The sequence below is a fragment of the Vitis vinifera genome, chromosome 9 (assembly GCF_030704535.1).
Source record: "Vitis vinifera cultivar Pinot Noir 40024 chromosome 9, ASM3070453v1".
Taxonomy (NCBI): Eukaryota; Viridiplantae; Streptophyta; class Magnoliopsida; order Vitales; family Vitaceae; genus Vitis; species Vitis vinifera.
Window position 1 is genome coordinate 12,691,962 of NC_081813.1, and position 17,811 is coordinate 12,709,772.

The 17,811-nt window shown below is 39.3% G+C and overlaps 1 protein-coding gene across 1 annotated transcript; it reads right to left on the minus strand.

The window, feature by feature from the left end:
- Positions 1 to 873: 873 nt before the first annotated feature.
- On the minus strand, positions 874 to 1,368 carry LOC104880352 (vegetative cell wall protein gp1-like). Its single transcript, XM_010656704.1, has one exon. The coding sequence runs from the start codon at positions 1,366 to 1,368 to the stop codon at positions 874 to 876; it is 495 nt and encodes a 164-aa protein (XP_010655006.1).
- Between the last annotated feature and the right edge of the window lie 16,443 nt (positions 1,369 to 17,811).

Sequence of the window (17,811 nt, forward strand, 5' to 3'; positions counted from 1 at the left end):
CTGAGATGCTGTGAGGGTCTCCAATGAACGACATAACTCTCTGTATTCAGAAATGGGAATGGCCATCCTTGGTTCAGTTGAAGTGGATGGCTGAGATGAAGCTGGAGCAACTGGTGGAGCTTTGGGAATGGCAGGAGCAGCAATAGGTATACCCTCAGGTATGTGTCGTGGGGATGCTCTCCTAGCAGCTGGCTGTGGGTGCTCTGGATGGTCAACTTTATAGGGTGTCATGTTGTTCCATTTGTCGAGAGTAAATACCTCTTGGCAAATGCGCTTGCGCTCCAACTGAGGCTCAGAAGGATACCCCAAGTGCTCCAGAATTTGGCACAGCAGCCTTGGAAAGAGAAGAGGAATGGTATCAGCTCTCTGCAGCTTCTTTTTGTGTACCTTCTCTTCGAAATAGAGAAGGGCTGCCATAATTAGATGGTGAGGGCCAAAGAAATATCCCTCAGACATCTTGAACAGGGCTTCTAACAGGACTCCTCTCCTTTGAGTCCAATGCTGCAGTGGGTAGAGGTTATGACGCAAAAATGCATCAATCAGAAACATGATTGGAGGAAGCTCTCCTCTCAACAGATGCGGACGTGTGGAAGCTCCTCTGGATAGGATATGCACCATTTCCAACTCAGTAGGACTGGTCCACGCTCTAAAATGATCGAAATGGCTCAGCTCGTAGGGAATTTGCAAGGCCTCAGCTATATGGCGAGCTCCCAGTATGCCATGCCTCCCATCAATGGTAAAATGAATTAAAGTTGGATCCCTGACCTGTTTGGTAGTCATGGATTGATAAAAATCCATGGCTACTCTGGGGTAGAAAAAGTCTCTCGGAGTCAGCAGATGCTCCATGTGGTATCTTCTCAGCAGGTTGAATGACTATGCAAGCTCCGACCGTAATTTGAATGTGGCTATGTCAAAGCATAGCTCGGAGTGGAATGGTCGAGCTCTACAGTCCAAATTTCCCTCAATTGGAGGCTGAGTCAGCATCGGCCGCCTGATTATTTCTTCCGGAGCTATTTCAGATGGAATTTGAGGCTCGGGAAGTGGTGGCTGAGGCTCTTTAGGCTCTGTTGGCGGCGCCGGAGATGGCACCGGAGATGGAACTGGAGATGGAACCAGCGAGGGTTCTGGGGACTGCTCCGTTAAATCAATGGGCTCTGAGTTTTCAACCCTTGCTCTCTTTTGCAGTGGCCGACCCCCTGACCTGGTAAGATAACACCTCGCCGGAGGCTTTGGAGGCGCGGGCTTCACCGGAGGAGAAATTGCTTTTGGCCGCGGAGGCTTAGAAATGGGATCTGGAATGGGCTCCTCTCGCGGGACTTTCTTGCGGCTTGAAGGAGAGGAAGTCTTGGCCCCTCTGGTTTGCGCCATTTCGGGTTGCCAAAATTTGGCCGGAATTGATGACCGGAGAAGATGACCGGAGGCTTGCGCGGTGTCGGGCTCAAGGAAGGAGATGAACAGTCTGCGAGAATGGCGCGCTCTATTTTGAAACCCTTTTCGCAGCTTAAATGACCGGTATAAATAAAAATAATAGAAGATTAAGGGTCATATTGAGTTTCGCAGAAAAGGGCCAATTTCGCAGCAAAAAGTCATTTTCGCAGCCACTTCGCAATTCGTTTCGCAGCTGCGAATTGAGTGTCACTGTGCTGCGAAGTGGCACACGTGTGCCAAAATCGCTTTCGCAATTGCGAAATACCCTGCGAAATGGAACTTTGGTTGCGAAATCAGGGATTTTCACGCTTTATCGCTTCGCAGCCGTTTCGCAGCTGCGAAATGGGGGTTCCTGTGCTGCGAAGTGGCACACGTGTGCCAAAGTCGACTTCGCAGCTATGAAAATTCTCGTAGAGAATTCCAATGTGTTACGGAATGGTTTGGCAACAAAGTGCTCTTTTCGCAGAAGTTTTCTTCAGGCTGCGAAGTCTCGCAGAGCCCTGTTTTTACTCTGTTTTTGCTCCAATTTCGCTCCGATTTTTTTTCTTTCAATTTCCTTGCAATTTCTTCCACCTGGGATCATTCAAAAAGATTAAAACACACATAAAAACATGATTTAAGATAAAAAAAAATAAGATCAAAAGTATGGAAAAAACTTGGAAATTTACAAAATTTACAAAAATTTTGGACTATGGTAAAACCACGTCCACCAAACCCCTTTTTGCTTAGGATTTTTGTGGCTCAAGGAGGTTGATTTCCTCCTTTTCTGGTTTGAATGGCTCTATGAATGGCTTGAGACGATATCCATTGACTCTAAAGGTGTCCTTGCCATTGGAATTCAATAATTCCACAACTCCATTAGCAAATACTCGGTGAATAATGAACGGGCCTATCCACCTTGACTTGAGCTTCCCAGGAAAGATATGGAGTCTTGTGTCATACAGTAAAACTCTTTGCCCTTTGTGAAATTCCTTGTTGGAGATTAGTTGATCATGCCACTTCTTCATCCTCTGTTTTGCAACTTTGGAATTGATATAAGCATCATTTCTTAATTCCTCCATCTCATTAAGGTCTAGATATCTCTTTTCTCCGGCTCTAATCAAGTCCATGTTCAGCTTTTTTATTGCCCACCAAGCTTTGTATTCAACTTCCACAGGGAGATGACATGCTTTACCATACACAAGACGATAGGGAGACATGCCAAGAATAGTCTTATAAGCTGTTCTATACGCCCACAATGAATCATGAAGCCTAATAGACCCATCTTTTCTGCTGGAATCACCACTTTCATCAATATATTCTTTATTTCCCTGTTTGCTAGCTCAACTTGCCCGGAAGTCTGAGGATGATAAGGTGTAGCTACCTTATGCTTCACTCCATACTTGGATAACAGAGCTTCAAAAGGTTTGTTGCAAAAATGAGCACCTCCATCACTGATTATGGCTTTGGGCACCCAAATCTCGAAAAAATGTTCTCTTTAAGAAACTTGAGAACCACCCTGTGGTCATTTTGTTTACAGGGGATTGCCTCAACCCATTTAGAAACATAATCCACCCCCACCAAGATGTAAGAATTACCAAAAGACATTAGGAAATGTCCTATGAAGTCAATGCCCCATACATCAAATAGCTCAACTATTAGAATGGGGTTCATAGGCATTTGATTTCTTTTTGTTAGTTTTCCAAGCCTTTGGCATCTATCACAACTCCTACACATGATGTGGGCATCTTTGAAAAGAGATGGCCAAGTAAACCCTGATTGCAACACCTTCATGGCTGTTTTCTGAGAGGCAAAGTGGCCTCCACATGCATTCTCATGACAATGAGATAGAATCCCTTGCTGCTCATCTTCAGGAACACACTTCCTTATGATCTGATCTGCACAATACTTAAAAAGAAAGGGCTCTTCCCAATAATAAGCATGAATTTTTGCAAAGAAGTGCTTCTTGTCCTGTGCATTCCACTCACTTGGAATTTCACCAGTTACTAAATAATTAGCAATATGAGCATACCAAGGAGTTTTTACTAGAAACATGAGTGATTCTTCAGGAAAATCATCATTAATAGGCAAGGGATGGGAATTATGTGCTATAACTAACCTTGAAAGGTGGTCAGCTACCACATTCTCCACTCCTTTCTTATCTTTGATTTGGAGATCGAATTCTTGTAGCAAAAGAATCCATCTAATCAACCTTGCTTTTGCATCTTGCTTTGTCAATAAATACTTCAAGGTTGAATGATTAGTGAAGACAATGATGAAAGACCCCACTAAATAAGCACGAAATTTTTCCAAAGCAAATACCACAGCTAACAATTCTTTCTCTGTAGTTGTGTAGTTCCTTTGAGTTTCATTCAGTGTTTTGCTCGCATAGTAGATCACATAGGGCTTCCCATCTTCTCTTTGGCCAAGCACAGCTCCTATAACAAAGTCACTGGCATCACACATCAGTTCAAAAGGTAGTTGCCAGTTAGGGGCCCTCACTATTGGAGTTGTTGTTAAAAATTTCTTCAGTTGATCAAAACTATTTTGACATCTTTCATCCCATATAAACTTAGCATCCTTAGCTAACAGCTCACAAAGAGGTTTTGAAAGACTTGAAAAACCTTTTATAAACCTCCTATAGAACCCTACATGGCCAAGGAACTGTCTTACTCCTTTTACAGTTGTTGGAGATGGTAATTTGACAATAAGCTCCACCTTTGCTTTATCAACTTCAATGCCTTTTTCAGAGATGATATGGCCAAGGACAATTCCTTGACGTACCATAAAATGGCATTTCTCCCAGTTGAGCACCAGGTCTTTTTCAATGCATCTGTGAAGAACTGCTTCCAAATTGATTAAGCATTCCTCAAATGTACCTCCATATACGGTGATGTCATCCATGAAAACCTCCATAATTCACTCCACCATATCACTGAAAATACTCAACATACATCTTTGAAATGTTGCAGGTGCATTGCATAAACCAAAAGGCATTCTCCTGTAAGCATATGTTCCAAATGGACATGTAAAAGTGGTCTTTTCCTGATCTGCCATATCAATTTCAATCTGAAAATACCCTGAATACCCGTCCAAGAAGCAATAGAACGGATGTCCAGAGACTCTCTCCAAAACTTGGTCAATAAATGGCAATGGAAAATGATCTTTCCTGGTTACAACATTCAACTTTCTATAATCAATACACACCCTCCAACCTGAAATGAGGCGTGTAGTAATATCTTCTCCTTTTTCATTCTGAACTACTGTGATCCCTGACTTCTTTGGTACCACTTGAGTAGGACTCACCCAAGGGCTATCTGATATAGGGTAAATAATACCTGCTTGAAGTAGCTTCATCACCTCAGCTCGCACCACCTCTTGTAAATGAGGATTCAATCTTCTTTGAAGTTGACGAATTAGCTTTGCTTCCTCCTCCATATATATATGATGAGTACAAACTAAAGGACTAATGCCTTTCAAGTCGGATATTTTCCATCCTATTGCCTTCTTACACCTCTTGAGAACTTCTATTAAACAATTCTCTTGATGACTGGTCAGAGATGAAGATATCACAATAGGACATTGATTATTTTCTTCAAGATATGTATATTTCAGCTCCACGGGTAGAGGCTTCAGATTGAGTTTTGGAGTCTCTTCTTCTTTATTGAACAAAGGTAGAATCTCTTCTATCCTTCTCCAACTTTGTAGAGTAGCAAGCACATTAGGGGGTTCAGACAAACCTTCCTCAGAATCCACAAGACTTTCATTCAGCTTGTCCTGCATATTTTGATTACAGTGCTCCTCTACTAGAGTGTCAATAATGCACACCTCTTCTGGACCCTCTTCTTCTTCCGGAGTGGTTTGCTTTTTAGACATATAGAAAATATTGAGATCAAGTGTCATGTTACCAAAAGTGAGTTGCATAAGCCCATTCCTACAATTGATGATTGCATTTGAAGTAGCAAGAAATGGCCTTCCAAGGATGATAGGAACTAAATTAGCTTCCTTTACAGTAGGATCTGTATCAAGAACAATAAAATCTACTGGATAGTAGAAATTATCCACTTGCACCAAGACATCCTCAATTACCCCCCTTGGAATTTTTACTGATCTATCTGCTAGAGATAGAGTGATTGTTGTTGGCTTCAACTCTCCAAGTCCCAATTGCTTGTAGACGAAATATGAAAGCAAATTCACACTTGCTCCCAAGTCTAACAAGGCTTTCTCCACTACCTTCCCTCCAATCATGACTGAAATGGTAGGACTTCCCGGGTCTTTGTACTTCAAAGGAGACTTACATTGTAAGATTGCACTTACTTGCTCAGTCAAGAAGGCTTTCTTGTTTACAGTCAACCCTTTTTTGATAGTACATAAGTCCTTTAGGAATTTTGCATACGTTGGAACTTGTTTAATCATATCCAGCAGTGGAATATTGACTTTCACTTGTCTCAATACTTCAAGGATTTCAGCTGCATTTCTAATCCCCCTTTTCCCATGTAATGCTTGAGGAAAATGAGGAGAAGTTGACTTCTTCAGCATTTCTTCCTTCAGAAGTTCCTTCTCCAACTTTGCATTCATTGTTGAATCAGAGTCCTTCTTCTTTTCACTGATCTCCTTCTCTTTATCTTCCATTTCATCCCCTTTCTTTATCTCTTCTTCTTTCTCAACATGTGGCTTGGGTGTTGGCTGCTCAATTTTTTTACCACTCCTTAGAGTGATCAAGGCTTTGACATCTTTCATCTGTGTTGATTCTCCCTCTTGGCTTTCCACTTCATGGACACCTTTGGGGTTTTGGTGGGGTTGAGAAGGAAATCTTCCCTTTTCTTGCACTGTGTTCAAATTTGTAAGCCTTGAAATTGAATATTGGATGTTATCAAACTTTTGGGCTATATCATTTTGCATTCCATCCATCCTTTTATTCAAAGTACTCTCCACTCTGTCAATTCTTTGATTGATTTGAGCATTGGTGGCTTCTTGGTTTCCAACAAAATCTCCCACTACCTTGCTGAGATTAGCCATTGCTTGTTCAAGACTTGAAGATTGTTGAGATGGTGGATCCGGCTGTTGGTACTGAGTTGCTCTGGCCTTCCATGAGAAATTTGGATGATTCTTCCAACTTGAGTTGTATGTATTTCCACAAGGCGCATTGTTATTGGGCTTGAATTGTCCAACAACATTTGCTTGATCTCTAAACATTTCCCTTTCAGCTGAAATTGCAGGGCATTCCTCCACCAAATGTTCATATGATTGACAATTGGGACACAGCTTCACTTGCACTGGTGTTTCAGCAACAGCTTGCACTTCATGCACTTTCTTCAGTTCCAGCTCCTCCAATCTTCTTGTCACAACTGCCAATTTTGCTTTCATATCATCATCTTCTTTCAAGGTATACATCCCAGCCTTAGCATTAAAAACACTCAGTTGAGACTTCATCTTCCCCACTTCTCCTTTGGTTGGTTCATCCCATCCCCTTGAAACATCAGCTACATAGCTCAAGAAATCCATAGCTTCCTCCGGATTTTTGCTCATGAAATCTCCTCCACACATTGTCTCGAGGAGTTGCTTCATTGAGGAAGACATTCCATCATAAAAATAGCTCACCAATAGCCAAGTATCAAAGCCATGGTGAGGGCAAGCATTTATAGCTTCCATGTATCTTTCCCAACACTCATAGAATTTCTCATTCTCTTTAGCTGAGAAATTTGAAATTTGCCTTTTCAAGCCATTTGTTCTATGAGTGGGAAAAAATTTCTTAAGGAATTCAGCTTGTAAGTCAGTCCAAGAACGGATACTCCTTGGCCTTAAAGAATTAAGCCAAATTTTGGCCTTATCCTTTAAAGTAAAAGGAAATAACTTAAGCCTCATCAAATCAATTGAACCTCCTCCCTCTTGGAATGTATTACAAACATCTTCAAATTCCTTGATGTGTGCATAGGGATTTTCACTTTCCATCCCATGGAAAGTTGGTAGAAGTGGAACAAGATACGGTCTGATCACTAGCTGCTCTGTAGGGGGCACTATACATGATGGTGCACTCATACGAGGTGGATGCATGCGGTCCCTCATTGATCTGAATTCATTGAGATTGTCTTGACGACCTTGGTGACTATGCTGATCTTCAGGTGTAGCTTCCATGATATTCAAGCTCAATTCCAATTCTTTGTTATGAGGTGTATCACACTTAACAAGCCTTCCTCCATTGTCTCGCATCCACTTTGGCATACACAACTAGTATCTATCTGCAACTTAAATGAAAATAAAGGACAACAAAAGGAAACAGGGCTACAACAACAAAATTAAACTAAGCTAAATTTTTAAAAGATAAACTTGGATTATGAATAAATAAAGAAAGAATGAGAATTAGTAAAATGAAAGAAACGTTACCAAACTTGTGATGAAAATCACAAGTGCTCTGAAATGGTATCACTATAAACTTGACACCTTCCCCGGCAACGGCGCCATTTGATTCATGCCCAATTGGTGTCTCACCTGATTTGTGTCCAACTGGTGCTCCTTGATTGAGGGAGTAATCAACAAAATTTATAACCTATTACACCATTTACTAGGGTAGCAAAGACAAAGCTACTATAGCATAGTGGCTCTAGGATCGTTCGCTGGGAAGGGTTTCCAAATTACAAATGATACCAATTCAAAGTGAATTGGTATTGTTTCATTTCAAGGTTAGCTCAAGAAATAAAATACAAACTTTGATTGGCAAAGATTTAGATTTAAAATGACTACCAAGCAAGTGATGGAAATTACTTAGGAAGAAAACATTCCTTGGAGGGTCAGGTTCACTGGGGAGGTTCCTCATGCAAAAGACATAGCTCAGGTCAGTTAGTTCATTTCCTCGCGTGAGAGAATCAACATATAGTCAATTCTCTAACCGGTGTTGTACAGATACATCCTTTAATTAGATTTCAACTTTAATTCTCTCACTGATGCAACTTGCAATGGTTCAAGCCTCTCACTAAGCCTTAACCATTCAAGGTGATCTTTAACCTTGGACTTCCCTTCTCAAGCTGGCAAGAGATAACTAATGGATGTCTCCTTGGAGTCCAAAAGCTTACCAAGTGTTGGCAATTCCAAAAAATCCTACCTTAAAGTCACCTCCCATAGGCTCGCAAGGGGTAAACTAGTGCATCTCCTTGGTTGGAGATCACTTGCCTTACCAAGTGTTGGCCCAGGTGACTCTAAGGTGTTTTAAGTTAACTAAGAACATAGAAATCACTAAAGGATTTCACTTCCTCTTCATTGATGGCTGAAACCACAAAGCTTTGCATTCTTGCACTTGGAACCTTCCCCGGCAACCTTAGCTCCAAGGAACTAGAGGTTTAGTTACTCATTCTCTGGGGAAAATTCCTCAGAGAGTGCATAACTTAGTAAGAAATAAACAATACAAAGTGAGAAGGTAAGGCAAAAAAAAGGGCCTGAACTTTACTTGCTTTTCAAAACTTTACAAAGGTTCTCCTCCCGTTCGAACAGGCTCTCGAAGAGTATATATATGAACATAATACAAAACTAATTATTACATAGATATTTTCTCTTTTTACTAACTTAAAAGCTAAGGAATCTTGTAATTGGTGGCTTACAAGGAGTATTTTGGGATTTAGACAAAAAAAATCTGATGGAAAATATCTCCCAATGTCGGTAGCAAATATCGGGAAGCACTACGGACCATTTCGCAAGAGAAAATGATGTCTGCGAGATTTCGCAGACACACAAAAGGGCTGCGAAATCACTTCGCAGCAAAAGGTTATTCTCGCAGGGCTGCGAAGTTGGCTTCCATCTTGAGGTTCTCAGCTTCCAGCTTGTGGCATATATCGGTCAACTTCAGGAGGAAATACACCACACTGTACAAAAAGGTTGTGAAATCACTTCGCAACAAAAGGGTGATTTCGCAACACTTTGCAAAATGCTTCCTTCAGCTTGGAGTGATTGGCTTGCAATGGCTGTAAATTCTTCGTTTCAACTCCGAATTGCACACCGTTTGAAGCATTGGATTTTTGACTTCCTGAGCTTTGAAATGGTATATAGAATGTATCAATTGGACTTCATAAAGTGCTCCAAAAGTGGCTGCCACGACTGTCATCAAGAATATGCTTCATGGCAGATTCTCTTTACTTCTTCTCCTTGCACTCCGGATTTACTCTTGGCAAATGACTTTCAAGCTTTGCCCAAGATTCCTCATAACTCTCCTCAATCTTGGATTGCTTTGGTGATCAAATTACTAACAAAAACACCAAAACTTACACAAAGTGATTAAAATTGCTTTCAAGGGTCCTTAACATGCAAATTGAGTTAAAAGGCCAAAACTACTACTCAAAAGTGTTTAAAAGGGTTTAATACAAGCTACCAAAGAGCACTTTTTGAGTAGTAATCACCATACACAAAGGAATAGGGTGTGGCTGATTACTAACAAAAAGTGCTATTTTGTAGACCTAATTATAATGGTTTTAAGCACCTTTGAGTAGTAATCATATTCATTTAACCCAATTAATTCATTAAGGTCCTTAGTAATTGGTTTTAACCATTTTGTGGCAAGTTTACATGTTTTTATCAGCTTGTGAATCAATTCAAGCATGCCAAATGATGGAGGAGCTACTTGGACAAGTTAAAGCAAGCTTTTAGCTACACCAAAGCAAGCCAACAAAAGGAGAAAAGCAAAGAGAAGCAAAGAAAAGCAAAAAGAAGCAAAGAGGAAAACAGAGGGCAGCAGCTACAGTCTTATTTGGCACTTTTGGAGCACTTTCCGAAGTCCATTTTCTACATGCTATATACCATTTCAAAGCTCAGGAAGTCAAGAATCCAACGCTTCAAACCGTGTACGATTTGGAGCTGAAATGAGGAAGATATGGCCTTCGGAAGACAACTGCTCCAGGGGTGTGCGAAATTTTCGCACACCCCCTTGCATGGTGCGAATTTTCCCCTGTTTCTGCCGACTCCACACGAGATCTTTTCTTTTGGATATTTTTGTATAAACTTCCATTATTCTCCTTGTAATCCACCACTCATGTAATTTCTTAGCTAGGAAGGTTGGAAAAACTTCTCTATATATATTCCCTTGCATCCATTGTAATAGATATCGATCAATATATAGAATATACAGAGCCTTGCTCTGTTTTTCTCTCTTCTCCTGTTCTTCCCCATTTCTATTTTCTTAGTAGCCAAACAGCCTCTGAGGGCTTTTCCTCAAAGGATGATTGGCTAAAACTTTTAGTTTCTCAAAGTATGGATGTTATGTGATGGCTTGGATGCAATCCCATGGAAATTTCTCGCACCCGGAAGGTAAGGTAGACGTTTTTCATTAAAGGTTCATTAATGCAAAGTTTGGTTTTATTTCCTTTGGACAACTTCCAACGGCCAATACTTGATAAGCTTTTGGATTTCTATCCATTAGTTATCTCCTACGAGCTATTGGAATGTGAGGTTTTCAATTCCAAGTTTTGCATTAATCCGTTAGAACCAATTTCAATGGCCATTGAAAGGTGAGTTTATCACCTGGAATGACTTTGAGTTGCCAATATTTGGTAAGCTTTTGGCTTTAGACCATTAGTTATCTCTTACGAGCCATTCAAAGGAAGTCTAAGGTGAATAACCATTGATGAAATTCACTACCATCTGTTTTGCCATTTTAAAGGATTAAAACTTGATTTGCTAAATCCATACCGGTTTGGGAAGCAAGCATCACCATAGTTGCAACCCCAACGCGAGGAGCCTATCCTGAGATTTCCAATTTGCATAAGAGCCAGAGCATAGCTATCCTATCTTTGAGAAACTTGTTTTTACACCCTTTCACTTTAGTCTTTAATGTTAGCTTAGATTAGTTTAAATCTTTCAAAAACATTTACATCTTCTTTTAAAGCTAACATCCATAGGAAAATCACCTATTTTCCTAATTTGAATATCACTTGTGTTTGCGAAAACCCTTCCCAGTGAACGATCCTAGAACCACTATGCTATAGTAGCTTGACTACTTTAGTAATAGTATTCAAGGTATAAATTTTGTTGATACACCTTTAAAGCTAAGCTACCATGAGTCGAATCAGTGGCTCCTGTAGAAGCACAAAAATAAGTGTAATAAGCCCACAATGAAAAATAGAGCTTCTCTGACCAATCCTAAGAAGTCTCAACCATCCTCCATAAGATTCTCTTAATATTCTTATTTGCAACCTCTACCGCTCCATTAGTCTATGGCCTATATGCGGACGACTTAAGATGTTGGATACCATATCTTTATGATAAGGTGTCAACCTTTGCCTTGAAATGCACTATTCTATCCAAAATCAACTCATGAGGGACTCCATAATGATAGATAACGTGTGATCTAATGAAACTAGCGACCTTAGATGATGTCAATCTCACATATGAGGTAGCCTCCACCCATTTAGTGAAGTAATCAATGGCAACCAAGATAAACTCATGACCATTGGAAGACTTTGGCCAAATCTTCTCAATGATGTCTATACCCTATACTAAGAATGGCTATGGTGAAGTTTGTGCATGTAACTCGGAAGGTGGCACATGAATGAGGTTCCCATGCATCTGGCACTCTGGACATCTCTGAACAATCTGGAAATAGTCTTTCTCCATGGTCAATCAAAAATAGCAAGTCCTCATGATCTTACGAGCTAACATATGTCATTCCATATATGGTTCACAGACTCCCGCATGAACCTCTTTCATCACTCAATCGACAGAGGTGCAATCCAAGCACAATAGTAACATCCCATTAGCTTATCATCTGTACAATGTCTCCTCACAAATCACAAACTAGGTGGCTAACTGTCTCAATGCTCTCTTATCTCTAGCCGTGGTGACCTCAGGATATGTACCAAATCTTAGAAACTGGCATATGTCATGATACAAATGCAAAGCATAATCTAACTCTGCCTCGTCAATCAAGCAACAATAGGCAGGAACAGATCTTGACTCAAATAGTAAAGGAAGAACAATGGTATCAACAGGAATATCAATCATGGAAGCTTGAGTAGCTAAGGCATCAACAAACTGGTTATTCTCTCTAGGTAGATGTGTATATCTCAAATCATCAAATTTCCCAACCAGTAGCTCCAAGTATGTATGGTAAAGCTTAAGCTTCACATCTCTAGTCTTCTAGTCGCCCTGAATCTACCTCAATACCAAATTGGAGTCACCAAACACCTTCATCTATCTAATCCCGAGCTCAAGGGTTGTCTCTAATCCCAAGATACAAGCCTCATACTCAACGATATTGTTCTTGGTAGGTTGTTGATCGAAGAATGCCAAACGAATAGATTTAGGAATGTGGTCGCCATGAGGGGATATCAACATAACACCTATCTCGTATCCAAAATGGTTGGTTGCGCCAACCTAACAAACTAGTCACAGTAGTGATATCCTCATATGGGAAGTCATCATCAATAGTTCTACCATTAGAAATTGGTAATGAGGCTAAGTGATTCACAATAATGCTTCATCTAATAGACTTCTAAGTAACATAATGAATATCGAAATTAGTCAAGAGTACCAACCATCTTGAGTCAACCAATCAAAGCAGGCCTATCAAACAAATATCTTAGGGAATCTAGACAGGATATCAAGTGCACTGAATACTCTATCATGTAATGTCTCAGTCTTCGAGTAGCCCAAACTAGTGCCAAACAAAAGCGCTCAATCATGACATATCCCATCTCATAATCTAGCATCCTCTTACTTAAATAATAAATAGCTTGCTTCTTTTTCGAATCATCGAGCAGAGCTAACATGCATCCTAAGGCTATGTCCGAGACTGATAAGTATAGGAGTAAGGGATAGCCTAGTGTAGGAGACACCAAAACTAGAGGTGACAATAAATACTCCCTGATCCTCTCAAATGTGCGCTGGCACTGATCATCCCAAACAATAGGCTGAATCTTCCTCAAGAGTCTAAAAATGGGCTCACAAATGTCTGTCAATCTGGCAATGAATCTACTGATGTACTACAATATACCCAAGAAACCCCTAATATCTTTCTCAATCCTTGGCATAAGCATGTTAAGGATGAGTTTGATCTTATTTGGATCCACTTCTATGCCTCTCTTATTGACCATGTATCCTAATAGCTTCCCAGAAGTTACTCCAAAAGTGCTCGTCTTGGGATTCGGTCTCATTGAACTGTTTAATCATCTCAAAGAATCTCTTAAAAGATGCCAGTTAATCTGCTCTATCTTGGGATTTCACTATCATGTCGTTTACATAAACCTCGACATCTTGATGCATCATGTCATGTAAAAGGGTGGTCACTCTCCCAACTAGGCCAATAGTACCCTCAAATAAATCATCAATAACCATAGCATCCTTTGAAAGCTTCGGAGTAGGAGTAGTCTAGATCTCCTCAGCAACCTTGATAGAAGACACCCTGAAGAGATCAACTGGTGAAAAAAGCTCAGGTCAAATTATTCCATCAATCTGACTCATACCCATCGCGAGCATCTCATCAATGTACTCGTCGTGTGGAACAACTCCATCTACTTTGTCCCCATACTCAACGACCTCTTCCATGAAATAGAGTGTCAAGAGGGTCATATGATCTAGAGATGTCAGGACGGCCAATGCAGACGTGGAAATGCCAGGAGCTCCATCACTTAACTGAAGCTGATGTACAATATGTTGAACCTCAGCTTCTTGAACAACATTGAGTCCACTAACAATCCCCTCTGAATGTGTCTATAGCTCTAGTGGCCTCACATAGTCTGCCAAACTCATGTTATATAGCGAACAGGATAGTCAAATGGTGTGTGAGACAATCGGGCCCTCATCCTTTCCTTGTGTAGTCACACCATGTATCGATAATCAACCTCAGTGGGAATGAACCCAAGTCCAAATGGTACATCATGATCAACGACATCTATAAACTCACTAGGCCCATACTAACATCACCCTAACCCCATCATGTCAAGTACCATTGTACTGTTGTGCTAATCAAATGACATAGCCACGAAGTCTATACAAAAATCCTCAATCTTAAGAGTTGCACCTCATCAAATGTGAACCTAGTAAAAAATAGGTCATCCTTACTATGGCTGATCTGAAGCACTGGCTCGAAGAGGCAAACATATCTCCAATGGAGTGTACTGTGATGACCTTTCCATCATGAATGAACTTCCCATTTTGATGAAGGAAAGAAGAAATGGCTCCAGCCTTATGAATCCAAGGTTGACCTAGTAGTTGGTTAAAGGATGTGAGAATCCTCATAACCTAGAACATAGTAGGTAATGTGGTCGAACCTATCAATAACTCAATCTCCAAAGTGCCTATAACCTTTCTCTTAGTGTTATCGTACTCTCTGACCTTCTGAGTAGAGGGAACAAAGTCTGAAAGTGCATAACCGATGGCAATAGAAGTAGCTAAGGGGTAGATGTTCAGGGTTGAGCCATTGTCTAAAAGAACAAATGGGACTCAGTAGCCTGAACAACCAATCGAGATGTACAGCGGACATGTATGGTTTGAACTCTTGAGTGGCAAGTCATCATCTGAAAACACAATGCAAGTGGCTCTACCAGCTATCATCATGTGAATCAACCCCTCGGGAGTAGTGGTAGTCTTGACCCTGATCTGACTCCAAGATTGAATCAAAGCATCTCTATGGGTGCTAGAAGATGCCAATAGGCTCCAAATAGATATACAAGCCTGAGTGCTCTACAATTGTCTCATAATTTCATCGTCCTCACTCCTAACCTCCTCATCAGAGGTTGTACTCTCCAAAGATCTAGCAGCTATGAGGGGTTGTTATCATACTACCCTACTCTCGCGAATAACGTACTCTACATTTGGAGTATGAACCTCAACAATAGCTGAGATAAAAACAAATGGAGTTTGAACATTGTAACATGGGAAAATTAATGGCTCAATAGTCTTCGACTGTACTGATGTAACATTGGGGACCAATCTAAATACTATGGGCATTCATTGGCCCAAAGTCACTCCATCTACCTCATTAATCCCATCCACTACTATGGGCTCCAACTCTAACTTGTCACAACTTAGCATGTGAATATGATCATCAAACTCAACAAGGTCAATGAAATGTATGCCATCGACCGGAGGAGCAACTATGTGGGTAGTATGGGTTGGTAATGGGTTCTTGGTTACACTCGGCTAACCCAAGTGAACCAAACCATGATCAATCAAGGCCTAGATGGATGTCTCAAAGCAGTACACTGGTCAGTCCCATGCTCTGGCCCTTGATGACATACACAATGTAAATCCATCATGAATTGTGGCAGGATAGGTTGAGACAATGACTTAGGAGCAAAAGCACTCAAAAGAGCGTCACTCCTAAATTGAAATGGCAACTATTAATTAGTTAGTCCGTAGCAATCACTAGCAATAGGAAAATGTACAAAATTAGTTATATATATTTCTTTATGGAAATATTAATGTATACGACAACCCTATAACTAGCTTCACAACCCATTATTGTCAGTTTCTGAAGTTGAGTTGCAAAAAGTGGATATTTTTCATTCTATTAAGAGATATATCTAGTACTTTGTATACTAGTGCTTTTATATTCATTTGTACAACAAACTAACTAACTAACCTCCTACCTGAAGACGTTTTTAACTGAATTTGGTTTGTTGCAGCTAATCTTGGTTTGTTGAAGCTGATACTAGGCAGTTAGCTTCTTATGGCTTGGGTCTTCTTCTTATTGGTCAGCTAGGTGTGGTCTATCAGTTATATATAAAGGAATATCAATGGTTATAACCCAAACGTAAAACTTAGTAGTACTATATACTGATTGTGTAGTTTATTGTGACGATAGAATGGTGAGTATTCCTCTAATGACATTAGTGCAACTAAATTTTAAATGTTTGGAGGAATACTAGAATCCTTACAAGTGGGAATATATTAATGGCTTATGCATGAAGGATCAATTTTTTTTTTTTTTTTTTATGCATGGTAACATTATCTAGCTTCAGCAGTACTACAAATGCAAGCTCGCCTTATTTTGATGTGATGAATTATGAAGCTGTTGGTAACGGAAAAACCGATGATTCAGGGGTAACTATCCCTTTCTCTTCATGCAGGTATTGAGAATTCAACTAGAAGACGATGGTAATTGATTCCTTTAATTAGAAATATCATCATATTTTTATGCCCATTGGTACTACATGCACATAAATTGTATTATAAAATGAATAGAAAAGATATCTTTTATGTGTGATGCATGTACAGGCATTTCTGAAGGCGTGGAATGAAACCTGCAAAGTTCAACAACAGCGTGCTATCCTTAATATACCAACAAAGACATTCTTATTGAATCCTATCCAATTTTTGGGTCCATGTGTGCCCATAAGTATCAATGTTCAGGTGATTAATTTGTTGAAACTATGGAGGACTAAGCAATCTTTTATTCAAATTAATATAACCTTCAACAAAATTCAAATGGACTTGAAGTTTAATATTTGAAGATATATAGTCTACTGGATGTAAAAGATGCTTGAAGTCATAAAAATCATTTGAAACCAATGAGTTAGTATACAAAAGTGAAACTGAGATAAACAAAAGTTATGGCATAAGGTTTTCAGAGCATACCTTGCATCGATTTGTAAAATTATTTGCATCACTTTAATTTTCTTAAACAAATCTTTACTTTATAAACATGTTTAACTATATTTAATTTCAATATTTTTACTCATACATATGGTAAATTCCTCAATCATTTTGAACATTTTTTTAATGATAATGTATCATAATCATAAAATATTATTAGTTGCCCTTGTACATACACAAATTAAACAAATAACCTTAGTAGAGAAACAACTTGAAAAGTAACTCTTAAAGAGGTATATGTACCTAAAAAGTAAAGAGATCTCTATCAATCATGTAAATATTGACATAAAGATATTATCAAATAATGTAGTCATAGACAATATATCTTCTTTGTAGATGAAAGGAATGGTGAAGATTTCAAATCATGAATTGTGCAAGTACACTAATATAGAAATTGTTAGCAAAATATAGAAAGAAGCAATTAAGGCAAAAACTAAATTTTTCAATAAAAGTATCACTACCTAAAGTTTGATTCTTAAAAATCTAAGCTTAATTGGATACAAATGCACTTGAAGTTTAATATCTAAAGATATAAAGTCTTTTGGATATAAATGATACTTGAAGTCATAAAAACCATTTGATACCAATGAGTTATCATACAAAAGTGAAATTGAGACAAACAAAAGTTATAGCATAAGGTTTTTTTAGCATACCTCACATCAATTCTAATAATGATTCAATCATATAATTGATAATTCTCAAAGGATTTGATATATATGCTTTATGATATCGTGACAACATATTTTCATAAATATGTTAAAATCCTTGAAGTATTTAAAAATGCTTGAAGCAACCAATTCCTTGAAGAGTTAAAATGTTTACAGCAAATAA

Bases quoted from the DNA above. Each gene is read 5' to 3' on its own strand.
- LOC104880352 (XM_010656704.1), bottom strand. From the start codon at position 1,368: ATGGCGCAAACCAGAGGGGCCAAGACTTCCTCTCCTTCAAGCCGCAAG.